Here is a 25,850-nt window from a genome sequence, read left to right as displayed (position 1 = left end):
ACTAAGCTACTTTCTGTGTCTATGGAGACATTTCATAAAAATTGAGTCATACAGTATGTGGCCTTTTATAAAAATTGAGTCATACAGTATGTGGCTTTTGAAGTGCATCCACACTGTAACTTAGGAGTGGAGTTCTTGGGTGATGTAGTAAGTCTATGTTTAACCTTTTGAGGAACTGCAAACTGTGTTCTCTGCACATTTATATTCCCACAGCTATGTATGAGGATTCCAATTTCTCTATATACTCGCTTTGTAAAAAAAATTATAACCATCCTAATGGGCGTGTAGTAGGATCTCATTGTAGTGTTTTTGTTTGTTTGTTTGTTTGTTGACACAGAGTCTCACTCTGTCACCCAGGCTGGAGCGCAGTGGCATGATCTTGGCTCACTGCAACCTCCGCTTTCTAGGTTCAAGCAATTCTCTTGCCTCAGGCTCCCGAGTAGCTGGGACTACAGGCGCCCACCACCACACCCAGCTAATTTTTTTTTTCTTTTTGTATTTTTAGTAGAGACGGGGTTTCACGATATTGGCCAGGCTGATCTCAAACTCCTGACCTCAGGTGATCCACCCTCAGCCCCCCAAAGTGCTGGGATTACAGGCGTAAGCCACCGCGCCCAGCCCTCACTGTAGTTTTGATTTGCATTTCCCTATTTACTGATGATGTTGACATCTTTGCATGTGCTTCTTGGTCATTTGTATCTTTTTTGGAGAAATGTCTATTCATATGCTTCAGCCGTTTAAAAAAATGGTTATTTTTTTGTTACTTAGTTATAAGAGTTTTTTTTTTTATATATTCTGGTACAGACTCTTAATCTCATATATGATTTGCAGTTATTTCTCTCACTGTGTGGGTTGTCTTTTCACTTTCTTGATCGTGTCCTTTGATGCTAAACTACAATTTATCTATTTTTTTCTTTGGCTGCTTATGCTTTTGGTGTCATATCCAAGAAACCCTGGCCTAATCCAAGATGGCAAAGATGTACTTTTACATTTCCTTTTTATAGCTTTTTTTTTTTTTTTGAAGTGGCGTCTGGCTCTGTTGCCCAGGCTGGAGTGCAGTGGCGCCATCTCGGCTCACTGCAAGCTCCGCCTCCCGGGTTCACGCCATTCTCCTGCCTCAGCCTCGCGAATAGCTGCAACTACAGGTGTCCACCACTACACTCGGCTAATTTTTTTGTATTTTTTTTAGTAGATACGGGGTTTCGCCACGTTAGCCAGGAGAGTCTCAGTCTCCTGACGTCGTGATCCGCTCGCCTCGGCCTCCCAAAGTGCTGGGATTACAGGCTTGAGCCACCGCACCCGGCCCCTTTTTATAGTTTTATAGTTTTATAGTTTTACCTCTTACACTTGGTTCTTAGTTCTTTGGTCCATTTTGAGTTAATTTTTGTATATTGTGTGAGGTGGGTATCAAATTCATTCTTTTGCATGTGGCCATACAGTTTTCTCAGCACCGCTTTTGAAAAGACTCTTCTTCCCCCCATTGAATAGTCTTGGCAACATTGTCAAAAATCAGTTGACTGTAGATGCTGGGTTTATTTCTGGATTCTCCATTGTATTCTATTTATCTGTGTGTCTGCCTTTCTGCCAGTACCACACTGTGTTGTACACTGTAGTATTGTAGTAAGTTTTGGAATTGGAAGTATGAGTCCTTATATTTTGTTCTTTTGGAAGATTGTTTTGGCTATTCTGGGTTCCTTGAATTTTCTCATGTGAGGTTTAGGATCAGCTTGCCAATTTCTTCAGAAAAAAAGCCAGCTGACATTTTAAAAAAGAATTGCTTTAAATCTGTAGATTAATTTGGGGAGTATTGCCACCTTAATAATATTAAGTCTTCAAGTACCTGAACATGGACATCTTTCTATTTGTTCAGGACTCTTAACATTTCTTTCAACAGTATTTTGTAATTTTCCAAGTATAAGTCTTGCACTTCTTTTGTTAAATTTATTCCTAAGCATTTTATTCTTTTTCATGCTATCGTAAATGGAATTGTTTTCTTAATTTCATTTTTTGATTGTTCGTTGCTAGTGTTTAACCACATGATGATATATTGATTGTGTATCTGCAATCTTGCTGAACTCTATTAACTAATAGATTTTTTGGTAGATATCTTAGGCTTTTTTATATGGAAGATAATGTCATCTACAAATAAAAATAGTTTCATTCTTCCTTTCCAATCTGGATGCCTTTTATTTCTTTTTCTTGCTTAATTCTTGATTGTTTTTCTGGTTGCCACAAGCTTTTAATTAGGTTTCTAGGTTCCCAAAAAATGGATTATGACAGCTTTTGCCAATTTTTTTCTGTTTTTATGGAGGGATGGACTTTGGAGTTTCTCACTCTGCCATTTTTGCTGATATCACTTATGTTTTTATTTAACCTGCCAAATGAGTTCATGATATGAGGGGGAACTGTGTGCAAGAGTTTTTATAGGTTTTATGAAGTTTTGTACTTTACTAAATAATACTTCATGTTGAATAATCTAGTCATTGATCTTTTTAAATGGGCCTTAATTTTGGAATTTAAGTTTTTTGTACCTTGGTGCTCTTAATGTCTGATATTTCTGTTATCTTTGTGTGTGTGTGAATAAGTACCTTTCATTGTCAGTGGGTTCTTAGAGTGAAATTTACTTTTGCAAAAACATTTGGTCAGTTTTATTTTGTTGCATGAGATTCACAAATGAGTGATTCACTGACAACACTGAAAAATTTATTTGACAAAGATAATATTTTTTAGCACATTGCAGATTTTCACATTTTCAGTGTATTAGGGTAACTTTGTTCAAAATGCTTTTGCATGAATCATCTCACAAAGTGAATGATTGATGTGCTTGCTGTTTATTTCCAACCTTTTAAAATAATTTCTTTAACGTTAACAACAAAGAAAAGTCTTTTCCCTCCCACTATGGATTCTTTTATTCCCAGAAAACTTAGTAGATTAATCTTGTGGGATGATATCTGGATGTTAGTGTAACAGTTCATTTAAATGGAAATGGTTGGTTACATTATGTTTCACTTGTTTTTTCTTTTTATAGTAATTTTGATTTTCTTGTGACAAATGAAATACATGGCCAGCACAGAAAATGTAAAGTTAGAGAAATTATTTATAATTTAACTAGGCAAAGATACCTACTGTAACATTTAGCCTTTCCTAGCATTTATAGATGTGAATGTATGATCCATTAATGGAGGGAGATTATTTGTTGGGGAAACTTGAAACAATTTCTCTCTGCCCTTCCCCCACTTGCTGTGCCCACCTGTATCACCACTGAATGGGATCTTGGTCCCATTCTGTAACATTTTTTGCTACTTTCAATTTTTAGACTATTCTCATGTAGATAATTAGGTTTAACTCCATGGGTTTTCCTTCCCCACCTCAAATGCAGCAAAAGCCATGGCCCTTGGCTGCTTGGCTAAGGCTGGGCGCTGTGGTCTGACAGTACTGCCTGCATCCTTTCCCACTTCCGCTCCTTACAGGTGTGATGGGATGAGGAGGACAACAAAGGGCAAAGTGCCATCTTCTCCTGAGCCAGGCAGTAGACCCAGCCAATTGCCAATAGATTGATAAATTGCTCCAATTTGATTTTAAATGCTAGTGTAGGCTTGGGATTAGGGTTTACATTTTCTCCAGACGTTTAGCCAGTTGTCTTCCTGTCTTTTTGGAATTATTACATTCTCACTAAAGAGATGTCACTTTCCAAATTCTTTGCAATAGCACTGTATCATACTTGCTCCGAGGGGTGGGGGTAGTGAAAAATGAAATGCAGAGAGAAACAACAGAAGTTAATTCTTGACCTCTGAGCTTCCAAAAGTTCGGTTTTTAGTAATTTTGGCATGATTAAGGATTTTTCAAAGGTAATTTTTATCTGTGTGGGATTTTTCACTTTGCATGATAATTTAATACTCTAACCTCTGAGTAAGATGTATTTCTTCATTACATATTGTGATCTATTTCTGGACTTTGTGTTTTTCTTCATCTATAAGTTTCTGTACTAGAATTATACTGTTTTAATTTTTGAGATTTTGTGGCGTTCTAACCCAGTAGTTTAAAGTCTCCCTTATTACTTTTTCCCTTCCAGTTTCTATAAGTGGGGCATGGAGTGAATGGGGGAGGAGGGTCATTCTGTGGTTTTTCTACTAAAAAAAATTTAAAATAACTTTATGAACTCTTTCCTCCTCCTCTGTCCCACCTCTACACACCCTTCTTGGCTTTTTATTTGAACTACATTAAACTTGTAGCTTAAATTGAGGGAAATTTTATCTTTACAAATACTTTAAACTTCTCATTTAATTTATTTCCTTCTTTCCTCCCTCCCTTTTTCTCTCTTCTTCTATTTTTCCTTTTTTTTTTTGAGACGGAGTCTGGCTTTGTCACCCAGGCTGCAGTGCAGTGGCGCTATCTGGGCTCACTGCAAGCTCCGCCTCCCGGGTTCATGCCATTCTCCTGCCTCAGCCTCCCGAGTAGCTGGGACTACAGGTGCCCACCACCACGCCCAGCTAATTTTTTAATATTTTTAGTAGAGACAGGGTTTCACTGTGTTAGCCAGGATGGTCTCAATCTCCTGACCTCGTGATCCGCCGGCCTCAGCCTCCCAAAGTGCTGGGATTATAGGTGTGAGCCACCATGCCTGGCCTCTCTCTTCTTTCTCTCTCTCTCTCTCTTATTTTTTGAATGTTGCTCTTTAAAAATCTGTAGCATCTTCATTTAAATCTTGAGTATTTCCAATATTCTTAGAGTGATTCGTTTTGTTTTGTTTTTGTTATTAATGGGACCTTTTTTTTCCATTATACTTTTCAGTCATTTTATCTTCAGGGACAAATTCTCAAAACGATTATGTAGCAATGTTGATACTGGTGCAAAGGAAAGCTTTTGCCATTTAAGATGTGCTTCACTATGGAGTAGTTTGATTAAAAGTGCTCATAAGAAATAAATAGAAAATCCTTTTTGAAGGCATCTTTGTAAAAGTCTCAGAGTTGGCTTGTGAAATGGCTCATTTTTGTGTTGTAGTGGTGATATCATAATGGCTTTCTGATAAAAATGGAATGCTAGTAAGTCACTTATTTTGATCAGCTTTCAGTAAATCGACATTTACTTACATCATCTTAGAGATGACATACATGTTTCAGTGATGTGTCTGCTTTGAACTATTTCTTGTTCTGTGTGTTGGTTTTTCAACAAAGACACTTTGAGCCATCTATTTATTTTCATTTTTTCTTTCAAACAACTCTAGTTTTAAATTAGTTGATAATTTTAATTTCAATATACTGTTGTCTAATCATCGTGACTCCCCCAATTTCTCTTTTATAGAGGAAAGTATTGTACAGATGTATCTTGAAGATTATAATCTTAGTTGATTATTGCCTATTCTCACTTTAGAAATAGATGGTGAAAGCTTATGACTTGTGTTGTATAATGAGGTAGAAATATTGTTGTCTTCTCTGACCTAGCTTCTCAAAGAGATCATTAATGTATGATATCTAATAAACCATCTAATGCATGTAACAGTGATCAGCAAATTAATAAATTAGACCTCTATTCATGCTTAAATTATCAAAGCTAATCATTTAAATGAGATGTTCTATTTTAATTAAAATTTCTGGCACCATCGTTAATGAGACTTAGAATTTCAACTAGTGTATTTAGCTCTTACTTGGTGATTAGCTTTAATAGCATAATTATAAATAGAGCCCTTATTAATTAAGTTGCTGACCTTTCCCCAGTTATCTATTTATATACACACAGGTGAAATGGCTTGGTAACGTCATATATTAGAGGTATATATTATAAGACAGTGGTAAGCAAATTAGGAGTTTTTACTCAAACTAAAACTATCTTTAACAGTAAAAATTTATACATGAGTTTTGTAGTTTAGTTTTTTCCTTCTTTCTTAGATTTCATGTATTAAATGGCTTTTGAAATGTTAGCATTACATTTTAATATTTGGAAAGAAATATTAGCAGAATTTGAAAATCGTGATTATATGTGTAGTACCATAATGATCTCACAGTAAAACATGAAGCATATTTGTAAACACACAATCATATATGGAGTTGATACTGAACCCAAAATCTTTTTAAGAATCTCTCTGGCAGGGTAAATGAGCCTTTAAACAACATTAGTGAAATTATTTAAGACCTGAGGACTCTAAAATTAAACCTGAGCATCAGTCATTGGTAGGGTTGCCATCTGAAAATAAAGGAACAATCTGATTGGCTGAAGATGTATGTAGAAGGAATACTTACTTCCTGAAACAGAACTGGGCGAAAGCAATAGGAAACGAAGTCAAGAAATAAGAAAAGAAAATAAGAGATAAGAATAGAAATAAGAATAAATAAGAAATGAGAACAGAAAGGAAGGAAAGTATGTTTAAACAGCCTAGGGGCCCACACAACTACAGTGTTGATGGAGATGTAAAGGGATTTCTCTGTCAGAAATATTTTTCTTTTGTAGGCTATGGATGTTTTTCTAAAATTTTGGTTTGGGGGCCTTTACTGTATAGGAAGTACTCACTGGCAGAGGAAAAAAGGACATTTTAAACTTGTTGCCCAGAATCCATTTCATTGCAGTCAGTTAGCATGTCCTGTAGTTTTCTGGATTGAAATCACATAAATAGGCCTGGATTTGTCATCACACTTGGAATATTTTAGCGAGTTTTTCAAATTGTTGATGGTTGTTAAAGATGATAGATGTTGTTTGGACATTTTTATTTTTACTTTTTGAGATGGAGTCTCGCTCTGTCACCCAGGCCGGAGTGCAGTGGTGCAGTCTCGGCTCACTGCAACCTCCGCCTCCCAGGTTCAAGCAATTCTCCTGTGTCAGCCTCCCAAGTAGCTGGGATTACAGGCACCCACCACCATGCCCAGCTAATTTTTCTTTTTTTTTTTTTTTTGGGATTTCACCACGTTGGCCAGGCTGGTCTCAAACTCCTGACCTGAGGTGATCTGCCCACCTTGGCTTCCCAAAGGGCTGGGATTACAGGTGTGAGCCACCACGCCTGGCTTTGTTTGGACACTTTTAATTAAAAGTTAAAATACATTCTTACTGAAAAAGACTTTGATTTATCAAAGACTTTAAATCTTGTAACTTTGGAACTAGTCAGGCCTTAAAGATCATTTAACTCCCCCCTTTTAAAAGGAAACCGAGGCACAAAGATATTAAAGGACTTGTAACTTAAGCAGTTATTAACTCAAGGGAGTAGAGACTCCTGACAGTCCCATGCTGTTTCTGAAGCATCACACTGCTCTTCAGATCTCTATTCCATGAGTAAGATTTATTCTTAGAAAATGAGAAATGATTGCAATTACACAGAACTAGATGTGGGGGAAAAGCAAAATTATGTTCTTGTGAAGAATTCAATCTTCAGTTGTGTAAAATTTGCCTTTTATTTTTTCTGGGTGGTGGGGAGAAAGGGAGCTAGTTCATTTTAGAATTCTTGATTTCTTGAAATGTATCCAGTTGTAGCTGCTAAATGTTTGACTGCTCAAATGATTAGAGATCTCAAATATCAGAAATGTACTTAATTTCTCCACATTCTTTAAGAATAAAACACATTCTCCAGCATTACATTTTTTCCAAAAGCTGGAAAATTTATGTAGTTTTAATAATTATGAATCTTCAGAGAAAATGCAAATAGTTATGGGTCGAAGAGTAAACTTTTACTGCAAACTGTTTTATTTCCTATCCACCCCAACATTTGCTCATTGTAAGAGCTGTTGTGCTCTATAATTGTTAATTCACTGTTTCATATTCAAGAAGAGTAAACAAGAGTCAGATAGATTCAAGGTAGCTCCAAATGTCACAGCAGTGAACCTGACATTTTTCTCTGAGATGTAATATTGTATTCGTTCTGGTATCCCTTCTATGACCTTGTATATGGATGTATAGGAAAATAATATTGCTTGGTAGGAAAATACTATCTGTAAATTATAAGTGCCCTTGCCTCTGAGATGCTTCAAATGGCATTTTTTAAATTTAGACCCAAATTGATTTTGATGCACTGTGTTGCAAAGTCACATTTATTTCAGTATATGGGCATACCTTGTTTTATTGTACTTTGCTTTATTGCATTTCACAGATATTATAGTTTTTACAAATTGAAGGTTTATGGTAACCCCATTTTGAGCAAGTCTATAAGCGCCATTTTTCTGACAGCACGTGCTCACTTTGTGCCTCTGTATCACATTTTGATAATTCTCACAGTATTTTAAACTTTTTCGTTATTTCTTTATCTATTGTGATCAGTGATCTTTGATGTTGCTATTGTGATTGTTTTTGAGCAATCAGTGTTATGTGTATTCTGACTGCTCCATTGACTTGCTGTTCCCCCATCACTCAGTCTCCTTGGGCCTCCCTGTTCCCTGAGACACAACAGTATCGAAATCAGTCCAGTTAACAACGCTACCAAGGCCTCTATTTAAGTAAAAGGACAAGTTGCATGTCTCTCACTTTAAATCAAAAACTAGAAATGGTTAAGCTTAGTGAAAATGGCATGGCAAAAGCTAAGACTGGCCAAAAGCTAGGCCTCTTATAACAGTTAGCCAAGCTGGGAATGCAAAGGAAAAGTTCTTGAAGGAAATTAAAAGTGCTACTTCAGTGAATATACAGATGATAAGAATGTAATGAAACAGGCTTATGGCTGATGTGGAGAAAAGTTTGAGTGATCTGGTTAGAAGATCAAACCAGCCACAACATTCCCTTAAGCCAAAGCGTCATCCAGAGCAAGATCCTCACTCTCTTCAATTCTGTGAAGGCTGAGATAGATGAAGAAGCTGGAGAAGAAAAGTTGGAAGCTAGCAGAGGTTGGTTCATGAGGTTTAAGGAAAGAAGCCATCCCCATAACATAAAAGTGCAAGGTGAAACAGCAAGTGCTAATATAGAAGCTGCAGCAAGTTACCCAGAAGATCTAGCTAAGATCATTGATGAAGATGGCTACACCAAACTACAGATTTTCTGTGTAGACAAAACAGCCTTTTATTGGAAGAAGATGCTGTCTAGGACTTTCTTAGGTAGAGAGGAAGAAGTCAATACCCAGCTTCAAAGCTTCAAGGAACAGGCTGACTCTCTTGTTAGGAACTAATGCAGCTGGTGACTTTAAGTTGAAACCAGTGCTTGTTTACCATTCCAAAAATCCTAAGGCTTTGAAGAATGATGCTGAATCCATGCTGCCTGTGCTCTATAAATGGAACAATAAAGCCTGGATGACAGCATATTCATTTACAGCATGGTTTACCAATGTTTTAAACCCACTATTGAGACCTACTGCTTTGCTGGTGGTGGGAGGGGGGGGATTTTTAAAAAAGATTCCTTTCAAAATATTACTGCTCACTGACAATGCAGTTGGTCATCCAAGAACTCTGATGGAGCTGTACAAGGACATGAATGTTGTTTTCATGCCTGCTAACACATCCATTCTGCAGCCCATGGATCAATCAGTCATTTTGACTTTCAAGTCTTATTTAAGAAATACATTTTGTAAGGCTATAGCTGCCACAGATAGTGATTCCTCTGATGGATCTGGACAAAGTAAATTAAAAACCGTCTGGAAAGGATTCACCATTGTAGATGCCATTAATGATTCTCTGGCTAAAAAATTTAAGAACAAAAAATATATACTGTATTGCCAAAAACGCTTTCTTGTTGTGATTCTTGGGAAGAGGTCAAAATATCAATACAAACGGGAGTTTGGAAGAAGTTGATTCCATCACCATGGATGACTTTGAGGGGTTCAAGATGTCAGTGGAGGAAGTAACTTGCAGATGTGGTGGAAATAGCAAGAGAACTAGAATTAGAATTGGAGCCTGACGATATGACTAACTTGCTGTAATCTTATGATTGAACTTGGATAGATGAGGAATTTCTTCCCTTTTTTTTTTTTTTTTTTTTTGAAGAGAAGGGTCTTGCTCCATCACCCAGATTGGAGTGCAGTGGTGCAATCATCACTCACTGCAGCCTTGACCTCCTGGACCCCGAATCCTCCCACCTCAGCCTCCTGAGTATCTGGGGCTATGGGCACATACCACCATGCCTGGCTAATTTTTTTGTTTTGTTTTGTTTTTGGTGTTTGTTTGTTTGTATCTCACTGTGTTACCCAGGCTGGACTTGAACTCCTGGCCTCAAGTGATCCTCCCACCTTGGCCTCCCAAAGTTTTGGGATTACAGGCGTGAACCACTGAGCCCAGTGAGGAATTTCTTGTTATGGGTGAACAAAGAAAGTGTTTTTTTGTGATGGAATTTACTCCTGGGAAGATGCTGTGAACATTGTTGAAATGACAACAAAGGATTTCAAAGGATTTAGAATATTCCATAAACTTAGTTGATAAAATACCGGCAGGGCTTAAGAGGATTGACTCCCATTTTGAAAGAAGTTCTGTGAGTAAAATACCATCAAACAACTTTGTGTGCTATAAGGAAATCTTTTGTGAAAAGAAGAGTCAACTGATGCAGCAAACTTTATTATTGTCTTATTTTAAGAAATTGCCACAGCCACCTCAGCCTTCAGCAACCACCACCCTGATCAGTCAGCATTTTTTAGCAATACAGTATATATTTTTTGTTCTTACTTTTTTAGCCAGAGAATCACAAGCAATACATTATTTTAAAATTAAGGCATATACATTTAAAAAAAAATGTCTTAAAGAGACAGTGTCTCACTATGTTGCACAGGCTGGAGTGCAGTGGCTATTCATGGGTGCGAATCATAACTCACTTAAGCCTCAAACTCATGGGCTCAAGTGATACTCCTCTTCAGCCTCCCAAGTAGCTGGGCCTACAGGCATGTGACACCATGCCTGCGTTTATACACTGTGTTTTTTTAAACATACAACGCTATTGCACACTTAATAGATTATAGTATAGTATAAATATAATTTTTATATGCACTGGAAAACCAAAAAATTTACATGACTCACATTATTGCAGTATTAGCTTTATTGCGGTAGTTTGGAACCAAACCTGCAATATCTCCAAGGTATGTCTGTATCTCTCTCTCTCTCACCAAACCTGCAATATCTCCAAGGTATGCCTGTATCTCTCTCTCTCTCTTTTTTTTTTTTTTTTTAAAGACCAGGTCTCCCTCTGCCACCCAGGCTGGAGGTGCAGTGTATGATCTCAGCTCACTGCAACCTCTGCCTTCCAGGCTCAAGCGATCCTCCCACCTCAGCCCCCCAAGTAGCTGGGACTACAGATGCATGCCACCAAACCCAGCTAATTTTTGTATTTTTTGGTGGAGACGGGGTTTTCCTGTGTCACCCAGCTGGTCTCGAACTCTTGAACTTAAGCACTCTGCCCACCTCGGCCTCCAAAAGTGCTGGGACTACAGGCTGTTTCCAGCTTTTATCTTAGGTTCAGTGGAGTACGCGTGCAGGTTTGTTATATGGGTAAATTACATGTTGCGGGAGTTTGGTCTGTATCTTTCTTTTAAGGGAGACAACAAAACCTAGAAATAAATCTACTAGAGTTTTGGGAACTAAGATAAATTTTTGCTTCTGTCATTATGATTGAGTTTTATAAGGCTAAAATGACATTAAAATTATTTTAAAAATTGTATGAAAATAATGCAATTTATTTGTTTAAAGTTTTAAAAATAATATAAAATAAATAGTGAAGGACGTTATAGTTATCTAGGCAAGAGGTGATTGTGGCTTGGACTGTGGGGTAGCAGTGGAAATGGTAAGAAATAAATTCAGGATCTACTTTGCAGGTAGAACCTACAGGAATTCTTGATGGATAGGTTATAATTAGGAATGAAATAAGATTTAAAATTGAGTTCCTCAGTCCTAGTAGGCTCATTTTGACTGACCAGGAGCTCCCATGGCAAGGCGCTGCCTTACGGAACAGTACAGACACAGAACATTCCCATCGTCACAGGAAATGGTTTTTGGACAGCATTGCTTTAGAGAAGGACTCATATCCTTCAACTGTGTGAAACTGTCTATTATTAATAATCTTTTTTTTGATAATTTTCTAGCATTGTTTTTCTCCATGTCTCACTTTCTGAAACTTCTTTTAATAAGATGTTGGGCCTCCTAGATTCTCCAAATCTTTATTTCCTGTCATACTTTGATACCTTTGTACTTTTTCTTACTTTCAGGAAGATTTCCTTGATTTTATCTGCAAGAACTTCTATTGCATTTAATATTTGAGCCCTTAGGTTTTAAACTCACAAGAGTTCTTTATTCTGAGCTTTTTCCTTTTTCATAACATCTTGTTTTCTGCAGTGCCTTTCTGAGAACACCAGTTAGAGGGTTTGTTGTTGTTTTGTTTTTGATTTTTAATAAGAACTAAAACAATGTTCTAAAATATTTTTAAAACATCACTATTGTTTCTTTCCGGGCCTCCCTTTTTTCAACTTGTTTATCTGGGACTATCTTTTATGCTGGAGACCTTCCTTAAAAGTCTGGTAATCCTTGATTATCTTTTTTTTATGAGACAGAGTTTTGCTCTGTCACCCAGGTGGGAGTGCAGTGGCACAATCTTGGCTCACTGCAACCTCCACCCCCTGGGTTCAAGCAATTCTCTTGCCTCAGCCTCTTGAGTAGCTGGGATTACAGTCACCCGCCACCACTCCCGGCTAATTCTTGTATTTTTAGTAGAGATGGGGTTTCACCATGTTGGCCAGGCCGGTCTCAAACTCCTGACCCCAGGTGATCCGCCCACCTCGGCCTCCCAAAGTGCTGGGATTACAGGCGTGAGCCACTGCACCCGGCCGCTTGATTATCTTTCACTAAAAAGCAACTTGGGAGTTTTGTATATATCACAGGATGTATTGCCTGGCAGGCCTTTCACTGGGGACTTTTTAGTGCTTGAATCCATGTGGAGCCCTTCGTTTTTGCTGGATTTTTGCTTGTCTGTCTCTTTATCTTTTTGTCTGTATTGTAGGTACCTGGCTGGTTGTGTCCCACTGTTGTTGTGAGAAGGAGTATAATATGAGTCCAGCTGTTTCCTGTATAGACTTTCATTTAACCCCCCTAATTTTATCCCTTCATCTTCCTTTCATTTTATATTAGTTGGCATTTCTGAGGCGCAAGCCTCTGAGGAATTCTGCTAGGTGAATTGTTTCCCTTCTTGGGTGGTAGCTATAATTTCATTCTTCTTCCACAGACACCATTCCTCCATGCAGTCTCCATGTATTCTGGAAATGTGTCCTCTATTGATGACGAGTCTCATGGTCTTGATTGTTGTATATCTATAATATTCATTTATTATTATTTTAGTGGAGTCTTGGGCCAGTTGCCACCATTAACTGGGAATCATGCTTTTAAAAAATGATTTTATAATTTATCAAGTGCTTTTCAATAGATTACATCACATGAACCCATAGATATGAACCCACAGATATTACTGTTGTAAACTACAGTTTATTCATCACACGTTATCTGGCTTGTTAATAAATTGATTATTTTTAATCTTATAGTGGTAGTCCTCTCCTTGCTCCATCTAGTTTTTTCTCTCTAGGGAACTGTACTGATCTACCAAACTGTAGCATATTTGCTTTAAGCAGAAAATGATAATTTGAGGGGGAGCTAAATTGAAATAAGTTAGTAGACCCTAAGTGTTCTATAATCAAGGATTTCTTCCTCAAATCTTGGGGAAATTAAATAGATTAGTTTTAAGTAAATGAAGAAAAAATGCAACTTATTAAATCTGATACTATAAGAGTGTTCATGACATGGAAGGATACCTATGATATTTCAGTGAAAAATTACCAGGCAGTATGTAATGTCTCATTTTAAATTACATGTTTAAAGATGTACATAATATCCAATTTTCCCACTTTAGCTATGTTAAGTTGATCAGTATGTTTCAGTGATCAGATGATGTCATTCTGATCTATTGATGTTAAAATTTCTAGCAGCCTTTCAGATTTTAGCAGCTGTTGATGATTGTTGCTTAGATCTGTTGTTTCATTAGAATGGCAAAATGATTATTTAAAACTTCTTTGAATTTTTTATATTTATTTTTCTTTTATAAAGGAGAACTTTTCCTCATTGAATATTTAATTACTGCCTAAAATATAGTCTATATAGAAAGGGAAGGATAAATGTTTAATCCTTGCCCTTTATTAGTCAATTTTCAGAGTAATGAATTGAGGCCTTAGCAGGCCTCAGGATGACCATTGAGGCTTTTTTCCCCTTCTTTTTTCACTTTGAATATTATTATTTGATATCATTATGTATTTGAGTTTTTACTTTATTGTAGTCATTATACATTTTGACACCTTGTCCCCTATCTTTGACCAATGGAAGGTTCTTTATTAGAAATATTAGAAATGTTTTACATTGAGTGAAAATGGAAATATAGCCTGTCCTAATTTGTGTAATGCAGCTCAAGCCATGTCAGAGGGAGATTTATAGCTTATATTAGAATTTAAATTTATAGCTTGTATTAGAATTTAATAAAAGCTTATATTAGAAAAGAAGTAAGATCTCAGATCAATAATCAAAACTTATACCCCAAGAAATTAGAAAAGGAAGAGCAAAATAAATTCAAATCAAGCAGAGGGAAGGGAATTTCAAAGATGAGAACAGAATTTAATACAATTCAAAACAGAAAAGCAATAAAGGAAAATCAATAAAACCCAGTTAGTTTTTCGAAAAGATTAGTAAAATTGATAAACCTTTAGCAAGATTGACAAAGACAAAAAGAGGATGCAAACTACCTATATTAGGAAGGAGACTGGGTCACTACAGACCCAGTAGACATAGAAAGGATGGTAATAAGGGAGCACTACAAACAACTCTGTGCACATACATTCAGCAACATAGATAAAATGAACCACTTCCTTAAAACCTCACCAAAGATAAAATAGATGGCATATGGACAGTCTTATAACTGTTAAAGAAATTGAATTTGTAATTAAAACCTTCCAAAAAAGACATCTCTAGGCCCAAATGGTTTTAGCATGGAATTCCTCCAAAAATGTGAAGAAGAAAACCACCAACTTTTACACAATCTTTTCCAGAGAATAGAACACTTCTCAATTTATTGTATATGGCCAGCATTACTCTGATACCAAAACTAGATAAAGGCAGTACAAACAGAGAAAATCACAGATCCACTTCCATGAATATCAATGTAAGCATCCTCAGCAAGACATTAGCCATTTGAATTTAGCAATATATGAAAAGAATAATGTGCTATGACCATGGGGGGCTTATCTCTAGAATGCAAGGCTGGTGTGGTATTTGAAAATAAATTAATGTAATACACCATACTAACAATCTAAAGAGAAAAATCACACAGTCATATCAATAGACATAGAAACCACATGCATTTGACAAAATGCATGGTCCACTCAGGATGAAACTCTTGGTAAACTAGAAATGGAAAGGAACTTCTTCACCCTGTTAAAGGGCATCTATAACAATCCTGCAGCTACCATCATACTTAATGGTGAGAGATTTAGTGCTTCTAAGATTAGGAATAAGGCAAGACATTTGCTCTCAACATTCCTCTTCAGCACTGTGCTGGAAGTCTTAGCCAGCGCAATAAGGCAAGAAAATAAATGGCATTAGGGATTGGGAAGGAAGAAATGAAGCTGTCTCCATTCACAGATGACATGGTTGTCAGTATAGAAAAAGCCCAAGGAATCTCCCAATTCCTTGGGAGATTCCTGTAACTAATGTGAATTTAGCAAGGTCACAAGATACAAGGTCAACACACAAAAATCAATCAATCTCTCTCTCTCTATCTATATATATATATAGATAGATAATATTATATATATATATATAATCTCCAATATATCTAATTTTAAAAGCATTAAAAAATTTTCCAGTTTCGGTTTTGCTTTTCTGACATTAAAAATTAATCATATTCAAAACATAATTTGAAATTGAATTTCATACTTTATCTACATGTTTATCTCTGTCAATACTGTAGACAAGTTATACAATACTTCCCTGGAGCCTGCTGTGCATGTCAACTGAGTGATTATTTTGGATTTCAGTTTGGAAGATACAAATGATATAAAGTTTCTATAAAGTTTAATTGAATATTGTCTCTTATATCAGCCTTCCATTTCTTTCTGAGTTTTCATTTTCTTCCTTTAAGCTTTCTGGTTCATATGTCTATTCATTGTAAAAAGGTTTTCGTTTATACTACTGGTTTGTGTATGTTCGTTATTTAATGAAAAGGGGCTTATAAAGTTAACGCCTGAAATTCATGAGAGTATATTTAGTGTTCTGTATCACCAGGAGACTTGGTTATCATAACCTGCTCTTTCTGAGCCCATACCCAACGTTAGTTTTGTACTTTAGTATTCACATATGAAAACTTCAGAATGTAATCCCCTGAAGATTGTGACTAAACACTCAGGGGATAGTCATAGAAAGAAATACTACATTTCAATTTTATGAGCTGATTGTCTTCATTACAAACCTTGATTTAAAAAAAAAAAAAGACACGCTGCGCAGCCATTGTGATCCAGGGTTGTCAGGCATAGAGCACACAGTGCAGTTTAGAAAGGTTACTTATTCTACTCACTACTGTAATTGAATGCCTTAGACAAAGAAATTTCAAATGTGCTGATTACATTCCTAGTTGACACTAAATTAATTTGGATGGTTAATATTCTAGAAAACCAAATCAAATTCATAATGATTTGACCATTGAAAACAATTGCCTTTAAAGCAGAGTAAAATTAAACATGAATTGAGATACTGTGCTTAGAAACAGATCTATAAAATTATATGAAAAAAGAAATTAACCAGATGGCAGTACTACCTCTTGCCTTCCTCCATTCAATAGCTAAGACTGTGGAAATGGAGGCACTCAAAACTTAATAGCGAGAGAATTGCTCTCCTCGCGGCTTTCCTGCCTCTCCGCACAAGGGCAGCCAGTCCAGACCCATTTTCTTCCCTAGTTTATATCCTAGTGGTTCCATCTACTTTAACTTAATACTCTCAGTGCTTACCCCCACAATTTTCACATTTAATTGGCTTGATAATGTCTGCTTGTGCTATTTTATATTTCCAGAAGCCATCCTGTTATTGCTATGCCAGTTCATCTCTCTGCCTTCTTTTTAATCCAGCTTCCAGTTCCTGATTTCCAATTATTGCTAACAACAGTGGTGAAAGTACAATTTCTGAGAATCATAACTGACCGCAGACTGAACAGCAGATTTATTATTTGCTATCCAAAAAAGAAAAGAGGAAAAAGAAAGGGGCAATGAAACACCAATCCCATTCTGTCATTTGAGACTGAACATGGAATCTTATCTTTATATATTACATTAAAATAATTATATAGCAATGAACCCTTCCTGTGTGCCAAGAACTGCTGTAAATGCTATGCATCCTTATTTAATTCTCACAACAATCCCAAGATGTGGGGACTGTGGGTAATTCATGTTACAAAGAAGTTAAATCAGTTGCCCAAGGTGACACTGCCAATAAAAGTCAGAGCCTGAAGTCTAACCCAGACAGTCTGGCTTTAGATGGAGGCTGATACCTAACCACTGCTCTACACTGCCTTGCCATTAGAATTGACTCTGAATATTGATCACAATATCTGGCAAGAACAAAACGAAAAGCACTTGGGTAACTATAAAAAAATCTTGACATGGCTGCCACATAGATCTTGTCGGAAGGGTTAAAGGAATTTGGGTTGTGCAAATACAGGGAGTTTAGGGAGGAGAAAATACTGAGTAAGTTAATTGGGTTTCAAACATATAAAATATTTTTTGGATAAATGAATGAGTATTCTGTGTCATTTGACGTTTGACTAAAAGAAATGCAGTGGAGTCCAGTCAAGAGTACTTACGTTGGACAGGAGGAATCACATCTTGCCATCAGGTCTAAAGAAAAATAAATTGTGATGTTATGAAGGAAAGGCCCAAGAGATAAGTGTAGAATAGCTGACTCTGCTCAAGAGGGCCATGACTCAACTGACTGTACTTTACCCATTTAATTTTGAGCAGATTTGTTCCTTCATGCTTTTTCTTAATCTACTATTATCTAAAATGTCAATAGAATTTTAGAACTGAAAACAACTACTTCAATTCCCATATTCTACAGATAAGAAAACAGAATCAGAAATCAGACATGTATTGTCAGGACTATGCAGTGAGGAACACAACTGAGTTTTGAGCCCAGGTCTTCTGACACCATTCCAGAGCCTAGCCTGTCCCCTCCCCTGCCCTTTTTCTTTTTGGTGGGAGTAGGGTGGAGGGAGGGTTTCACAGTCACAGTATATTCTTGAGAATTTTTACTTTATATAGTGAGATTGCTATGGAGTGAAAAGAGAGAGGACTATGGCACAAGGTGCACTGATTTATGAAATGTTCTTTTTCTTTGTGTAGTATGAGCCCAGAGGACCTGGTCGGCCCTTGTACCAAAGAAGAATCTCATCTAGCTCAGTTCAACCTTGTTCTGAAGAAGTAAGCACTCCTCAAGACAGTCTGGCTCAGTGTAAAGAGCTTCAGGACCACAGTAACCAATCTTCTTTCAACTTTTCATCCCCGGAGTCCTGGGTAAACACCACCTCATCTACTCCTTATCAGAACATTCCGTGCAATGGATCCAGCAGGACAGCTCAGCCCAGAGAGTTGATAGGTAAGACAGAGTTGGTGGCTAAAACTAATCTGTACTCCTCAGCTCCCGGATATCTGTGGAGTTTTTCTTCTATACCCCCTGCCCCCAATTTGCATTATCATCTTTGAACAATATTTAATGATGCTAATAGCTCATAGGTGTGCAATTTAGGACTATATTGATTCCATATATATATATATATTTGAAACGGAGTTTCACTCTTGTCGCCCAGGCTAGTAGAATGGCGTGATCTCGGCTCACTGCAACCTCCACCTGCCAGGTTCAAGCGATTCTCCTGCCTCAGCCCCCCAAGTAGCTGGGGTTACAGGCACACACACCCACGCCTGGCTAATTTTTTGTATGTAGAAATGGGGTTTCACCATGTTGGCTAGGCTGGTTTCGAACTCCTGACCTCAGGTGATCGACCCGCCTCAACCTCCCAAAATGTGATTATAGGTGCGTGAGCCACTGCACCTGGCCGGTTCCATATCTTATGTCCAGAAGGTTAGTAGATATATCCATATATGGAAACTGATCATTTTGACCTGTGATTGAAAGAAGAAATGGAGCTTAAAACATGTTTCTGAATAGATAGAATCACCTTTGTTTGGGAAAAGTTTGTTTTCTGCTTTTTGGTTTTTTTCCTTCAGGGCTGAGGGGGGCGAGTGGGAGTTGGTTAGATGAATAATGTTTTCAAGGATTTGTTGTCAGTAAAGTGTTGACAGTTTGGTATATAATAGAGTTTGGCCACGAGAGAGACCAGTAAAGTCTAACATTTTGAGATTTAGGAATCTTTTGTTTATTCCTTTATTCTGATAAACTGTAGAACTCCATGGCTAAAAAACAAGGCATAGAAAGGGATTGGAATGGGTAAGACACTCTAAACTTGTACTGTATGATGGAAAATCTAGAGTCTTCCTCTTTAGCCTTAAAGATGAATGCGCTTTGATCTTTCCTCTGTTCTCTTTTTTATATTGAATGTAAAGAAACTAATTATACTGCTTGAATTCTCTAATTCCTTCTCTTTGTATGCTGTAGACGTTGATCTTTGTGAACAAGTCTGAGATCTTTGTGGTGAATTTTTGCCCAGTAACATCAACTTTTTTGTTTGAAACAAATTTTGTTCATCTTTAGAATGTGAATCTGTTGTTTCTGTAACTGGCCCATTTTTGAGTATGTGCCATGCAAGCATATTTTTAGAACAATAGACATGGTAAAAAAAATTTTTTTTGAAAACATTTAAAAGCTTTTGCTTTTATTTCCTGGCAAAAGACATTGTCATTTTAATCTTTAAACATTCTTTGGTACCTGTTACGAGTAAACCGCTGTATTTTGCCTCGGGTTGCTTTGTCTTTTTGTTGTTTTTGAGACAGGGTCTTGCTCTGTCACCCAGGCTGGAGTGCAGTAGTGCAATCTCGGCTCACTGCAACCTTCACACCCAAGGCTCAAATGATCCTCCTGCCTCAGCCTCCCAAGTAGCTGGAACTATAGGCATGTGCCACTATGCCTGGCTAATTTTTGTGTTTATCTTTGTAGAAATGGGGTTTTCGCCATGTTTCCCAGGCTGGTCTCAAACTCCTGGACCCAAGCGATCTGCCCACCTCGGCCTCCCAAAGTGCTGGGGTTACAGGCATGAGCCACCGTGCCTGGCTGCTTTGTCACTTTTTTGTTTGTTTGTTTTTGAGACAGAGTCTCGCTCTGTCACCCTGGCTGGAGTGCAGTGGTGCATTCTCAGCTCACTGCAGCCTCTACCATCCGGGCTCAAGCGAATCCTCCTGCCTCAGCCTCCCGAGTAGCTGAGATTACAGGCATCTGCCACCATGCCCAGCTAATTTGTGTACTTTTAGTAGAGGCGGGGCTTCATCATGTTGGCCAGGCTGACCTCAAGTGATCCATCCGCCTTGGCCTCCCAAAATTCTGGGATTACAGGTGTGAGCCTGCTTTGTCACTTTCAGGGTCTAGGATAAATACACTCACTCATGTTATCATATTTGAATTTCCTGGCAAACATTTACATTACAAATCAGTGATAATAATTTGTTACTTTTTTGGTTGTTTTGTTTATTATAATTTTTTTAAGATAACATCATTTCTCTTCTTCTTTTTCTTTCTTTTTTTTAACCTAAGTTTTAGGATAGCTTTTTGCCGAAATTAATAAAAAGCTGACCCAAGCTGATAAGGTAGAAAGTTCCTGAGCAAATGCTCATGTCATTTATGGTATCTTTTCTGCAAATGTAAAGTCATTATTTTCTTCATTGCTTGGAGACATAGTGTAGTATTTTTAAATTGAAAGTATCACTTAGTTTAGCATTAAAAAATTAATTCAAATCACAAGTGTCCTGAAGCACAACTTCTTATTTATCAATTTTTTATTTTTAGAGAATTGTAGTAGTGGTATCAGAAATAAAATAATTACATGAGAGACTTCTTACTGAAGTTAGAGATTTATTTCTTGAGCTTGAAGAAAACTGTTTATATTATATTGGTTTGAAATTTTTAAAAGATCATTGTGTTTGATATGGATATCAGTTTACAATTAAACTGTAAGCCTAAAATAGAAACCCCATCTTTGGCCTTTTTAAACTTTGAATTTCCCGTTTTGACACTGAATGCACTGTAGGCTCTTAGTAAATGCTTGTGGAGAAAGGATATAATGAAACTAGATCCTGTGCAATGAAGGGGGTGACCCAGTTGCACTGCAGAGGGTGGGGAATCCCTCCTCCAACACAGGTATGTTTGGTTTCTGTTCACTTACCTGGTGACAAGACATACTTTAGCAGACATTTTCTTTTAGTGCATGGGATGAAAATTTTAGATTAGAGATGTGTTTTTTGTTTGTTTGTTTTGTTTTGTTTTGTTTTTGAGATAGAGTTTTGCTCTTGACACCCAGGCTGGAGTGCAATGGCACCATCTCGGCTCACTGCAGCCTCTGCCTCCTGGGTTCAAGCAGTTCTCCTGCCTCAGCCTCCTGAGTAGCTGGGATTACAGGCGCCTGCCTAATTTTTGTGTTTTTAGTAGAGACAGGGTTTCACCATGTTGGCCAGGCTGGTCTAGAATTCTTGACCTTGTGATCTGTCCGCCTCAGCCTCCCAAAGTGCTGGGATTACAGGCGTGAGCCACTGCACCCGGCTGAGATGTGTATTTTGAAAAATATTAGTTGTAAGACTAGTGAAATTCATAGTTTCAGAGAATGTTTTCTCTTATTGGGAATATATACATGATTAATTAGTAGCAATCTTGTATTCATGGTTAGACAAGGATGTAGACATTAGGTTAAACTGCCTCTAAACTATTATTTTCTAAGTATTTATTTAATTAAAAACATTTAAAACTGGGCCAGACATGATGGCTCACACCTGTAATCCCAGCACTTTGGGAGGCCAAAGCGAGTGGATCACCTGAGGTCAGGAGTTCGAGACCAGCTTGGCCAACATGGTGAAGCCCCTTCTTTGCTAAAAATACAAAAATTAGCTGGTTGTGATGATGCATGCCTATAATCCCAGCTACTTGGGAGGCTGAGGCAGGAGAATCACTTGAACCCGGGAGGTGGTGGTGGCAGTAAGCTGAGATCATACCACTGCACTCCAGCCTGGGCGACAGAGCAAGACTCCATCTCAAAAAAAGAAAAAAAAAAATGGTTAAAACTAATTACATTGCTATGAAACTGAGAACATGGTTAAATAAGTCTTAATAAAGTAAATAAAAATAGTAAGTTCTTGAACAATGCAAGCCATGTTTATTTTATATATTATTTTAGACAGCAAAAAACACTTATATTGAAATATTTGTTAAACTAATTGTTCTTGAAAGCCATTGTTTTATTCACAAAATCAGTGACATTTAAAGGGAAAAGTGATAAATATACTAGAAAGATATTAAATGCTTTAAAATCATTTTGAACAATTTTATGAATTTTTAAATTTTTTAAATAGTACTATAAAATTAGCATATTGAATAAATAAAATACTAAAGCTAAAACGTGAAATATTTTCACCTTAACTTCTGAATTCTAGTTTTATGTTATATTGGACAGCTGTATTGCTGATGTTAACATGCTTTTGAAACTTTGTCATATCGAGTGTGAAGTATCTTCCATCAGGTGTCACTAGTGTGTTTTAGAGGAAATGAACCATTGTGGTTTGGGTTTTAAAAAGAAATATTAGTGGGGTTTCTTGTGGTTTCAGTTTTTTACTTATTTTGAACTCAAGGATAGAGCTACCTCACTAAATATCTGAAGATCAAATATCTGAGTTCATTCTGTTTGATGATTGTCTTCAGCTACATCTGATTGCAAGAAATAGAAACCAACCCAAAGTAGCTCAGGTAAAAACAGTTTTACTGGAAATAAGATCCAGGGAGCCAGCTGGGTTGATGAGGGAAGCTGGATAGTTTTCTGGTCACTGTGTTTAATCCATGGAAGGTGCATAGCACAAAGTGCCTGGCCCATGGTAAATAGCCATTAGATATGACGGTCTCAACATCTCCCTCCAGGGCCTATGGCTTCTTCTGTGTACCTTCTCCTTTGTCCTGCTTTTCCTTGTAAATTGGTCTTCTGATCACTCTGCTCTTCTGTGTATTTTTAAGTGTCTTTTGGTTTCCAAAGTAATCTAGCTAAAGGTCTCACTTTCCCTCTCTGCCTGTACCTGCGCCCCCCCGCCCCGCCCCACATACACATACAGAAATTTCTGGGAAAAGAAATCCAGCCCAATCTGAATCAAGCATGTTCCAATGGGACACTTTCTTCTCGAAATGAACACAAGGAAGGAAGAGACAGTCTCTGTGGCCCGCTAACCACAGGGCCATCAAGAAGCAGAGCGCTATACTCATAGAGCTCAGTGAAAAAGATGGCATGGTCCTCTCCCTCAAGGAGCTATCTAGTTTGGGAAATAAGATTAACATACATAAAGCAATAACAGTCAATATTAAAGGACATAAAACCAAGTGCTAAATGTGCAGTTTAGACACTCTACCCTTAAAGATGGTGGAATAGTTGGGAGAAAACTTTGTACAGGAGGAACTAACTCACCTCTCTGTTGTTATCGCCCTCTGTTGTCTAATATTAACCTTTTACTGTGTTCAGAGGAGACTAATGAGGAAATGCTTCCCATTCTTGTCCTCTTCTACCTGTATCAGTTAGGGTAAAGGCTAAGCTGTTGTCCCAAAGAGACCCCAAAGTACAGTGCCTTAAATAAGATAGAAACTTATTTTTCTTTCACCTAATTGGGTAGTTCACACTATCTGAGTAGCTTTGCTTCACAAAGTCATTGAAGGGCCCAAGGTCCTTCTACTGTGTCCCACTGTCCTCTAAAGGATTGTCTTTGTTGCGTAGTCAAAGCTAGGTTTCTGCCATGACAGTGTTTCAAGGCAAGTGGCTTATCTTCAAGCTAGAGATGACACAGAAATTGCATGCACACTTTTGCTCATATCTTATTAAGCCAAATTTAGTTACTTAGCCATACTCAGCTACAAGGGAAGCTGGGAAATGTAGTCACTAGCTGAGCAACCACGTGTCCAATTTAAGCTTAGTGTGATGGGTGGGGTTTCTGTACCTAAAAGGAAGCAGGGAAAGCACAGAAACTGAGAGATTGTTACTAGTCTCTCCTGTGCCCTCCTGGTCTTTCCCCACCTGTTTAAATCCTTCAGGACTCATCCCAGGTTTCATCTTCTCTATGTAGATTCCCTCCTGGCTCTCCCAGAACTCCCTTAGGACCTATCAGCCTTCATTGTTCCACTTCTATTGTTATTTAGCCATGCCATAACTGAATATTATATATTATTTCCACAATAAAATGATAAGTTTACGAAGGGCTGCTCTAACCAACTGTATACTTTCATGGGTCTAGCACAGCAGTGAATACATAGTAAGTGCCCAATAAATATTTATTGGATTGAGAAGGCAGTTTAAGGTTTTGGATGGGTAAATGGGCAAATTCCAGATATGAGAAGCAACCTGTGAGAAAGCAAGAAAAGCAGACTGAGCATGGCTCACCTGCCTGTTTAATTAAATAGAAGGTCTGTGAGAATATCCAGAATTTATCTGAAAAGAGGTAGAGGAGGAAAGTAAAGAAGGAGGACTTCAAAGAGCAGAGAAAACAATTTATTATAGGGCCACAAAAAACTTAATACTGATACAGGAATAGAAACACGGTTCAGTGGAACAGGAAGACTAGAAAGCCCAGATACAGATTTCAATGCACAAAAGAATTTAGTAATAATAAAAGTATGATCAGTATAGAAGGGATGGATTATTCAATAAATGATATGAACAGTTGTATCTTTACCTTATGCCACATAATAAAATAAATTGCAGATAGATTATAAAATTTTAACTTAAAACAGGAAACCCTTAAAGATTCACGAAAAGATGTAAATATTTATCTGACTTCGCATAGGAACTAGTTCATGGATTTGCTTAGTAAAATCTAAAACATTTGCTGACAAAGTGGAAGCATTATAAATAACATTAAAAGGGAAATCACAAAACAGGTAAAAATATTTGCAACATATGACAAAAGAATAGTATTCTTCATATGTAAAAAGTGCCTACAAAATAATAGGAAAAAACAATAGAATAGTATGTCCAATAGAATAATGGACAGAGGTAGTCTGCAAATAGGTAATAAACAGGGAAAACTGTTCATACACACCAGCTATCAAGGAAATGCAAACTGTAACCACAACAAGATAATTATTTACTTAATAAAATAGGCTAAGCGTTTAAACAGTCATCATGCCAGTGCTGTGATTGGGTAAAGCAATGGGCAAATATGGCTGGCTGAGTACACATGGGCAGCATCTTCCTGCAGAGTGGTTTGGCCACAGTTGTCAGAAGGTTTGTACACCTAGGGATTTATCCTGAGGAAATAGCCGTGAAATACATGAATTTGTATGGCTTGTACATCCCATTGCACACCTAGGCATTTATCCTGAGAAAGGAGCCATGAATATTTAGAAATATTGACCTGGAACATCACAGTCTAGAGAAGAGAAAAATTGGTGATAATGAAAATTTCTAAAAACGAGACATTACGTAAGTAAGTTATGAAATACTCTAAATCAAGTACTTAGGGAAAAATAACAACTTAAGGCTTATCTCTGGTATTTAGAAGTATGAATGACTTACTTTCTTCTCTGGACTTTTCTGAAATTTTCCAGTTGTCCTCAGTGAATTTGTATTATGTTTATAATCCAGTACAATGTTATATAAAGTTTTAAAAGATTGAAAAGAAAAGCAGTTATTTGAAAGCAAGCTATGGTTTAGTGAGCAATAAAATTGGTTAGGAAGGATGGAGTCAAATTTTAAGGGACCTTGAAAGTCAGGCAGAT

General features: G+C 37.2%; 1 protein-coding gene across 9 annotated transcripts in view; it reads left to right on the top strand.

Moving 5' to 3' along the window:
* HELZ (helicase with zinc finger) overlaps positions 1-25,850 on the top strand; it is a 174,411-nt gene that overhangs the window by 139,890 nt on the left and 8,671 nt on the right. For all 9 annotated transcript variants that reach the window (XM_063656480.1, XM_063656478.1, XM_054459612.2 and 6 more), the window contains one exon: positions 18,293-18,545. In XM_063656480.1, the coding sequence (XP_063512550.1) occupies positions 18,293-18,545 (253 nt within the window). The remainder of the gene's footprint in view (positions 1-18,292; positions 18,546-25,850) is intronic.

The sequence above is a fragment of the Pongo pygmaeus genome, chromosome 19 (genome assembly GCF_028885625.2).
Source record: "Pongo pygmaeus isolate AG05252 chromosome 19, NHGRI_mPonPyg2-v2.0_pri, whole genome shotgun sequence".
Lineage (NCBI taxonomy): Eukaryota > Metazoa > Chordata > Mammalia > Primates > Hominidae > Pongo > Pongo pygmaeus.
Note: the sequence above shows the minus strand (reverse complement) of the source record. Positions and strands in the feature narration are given on the sequence as shown.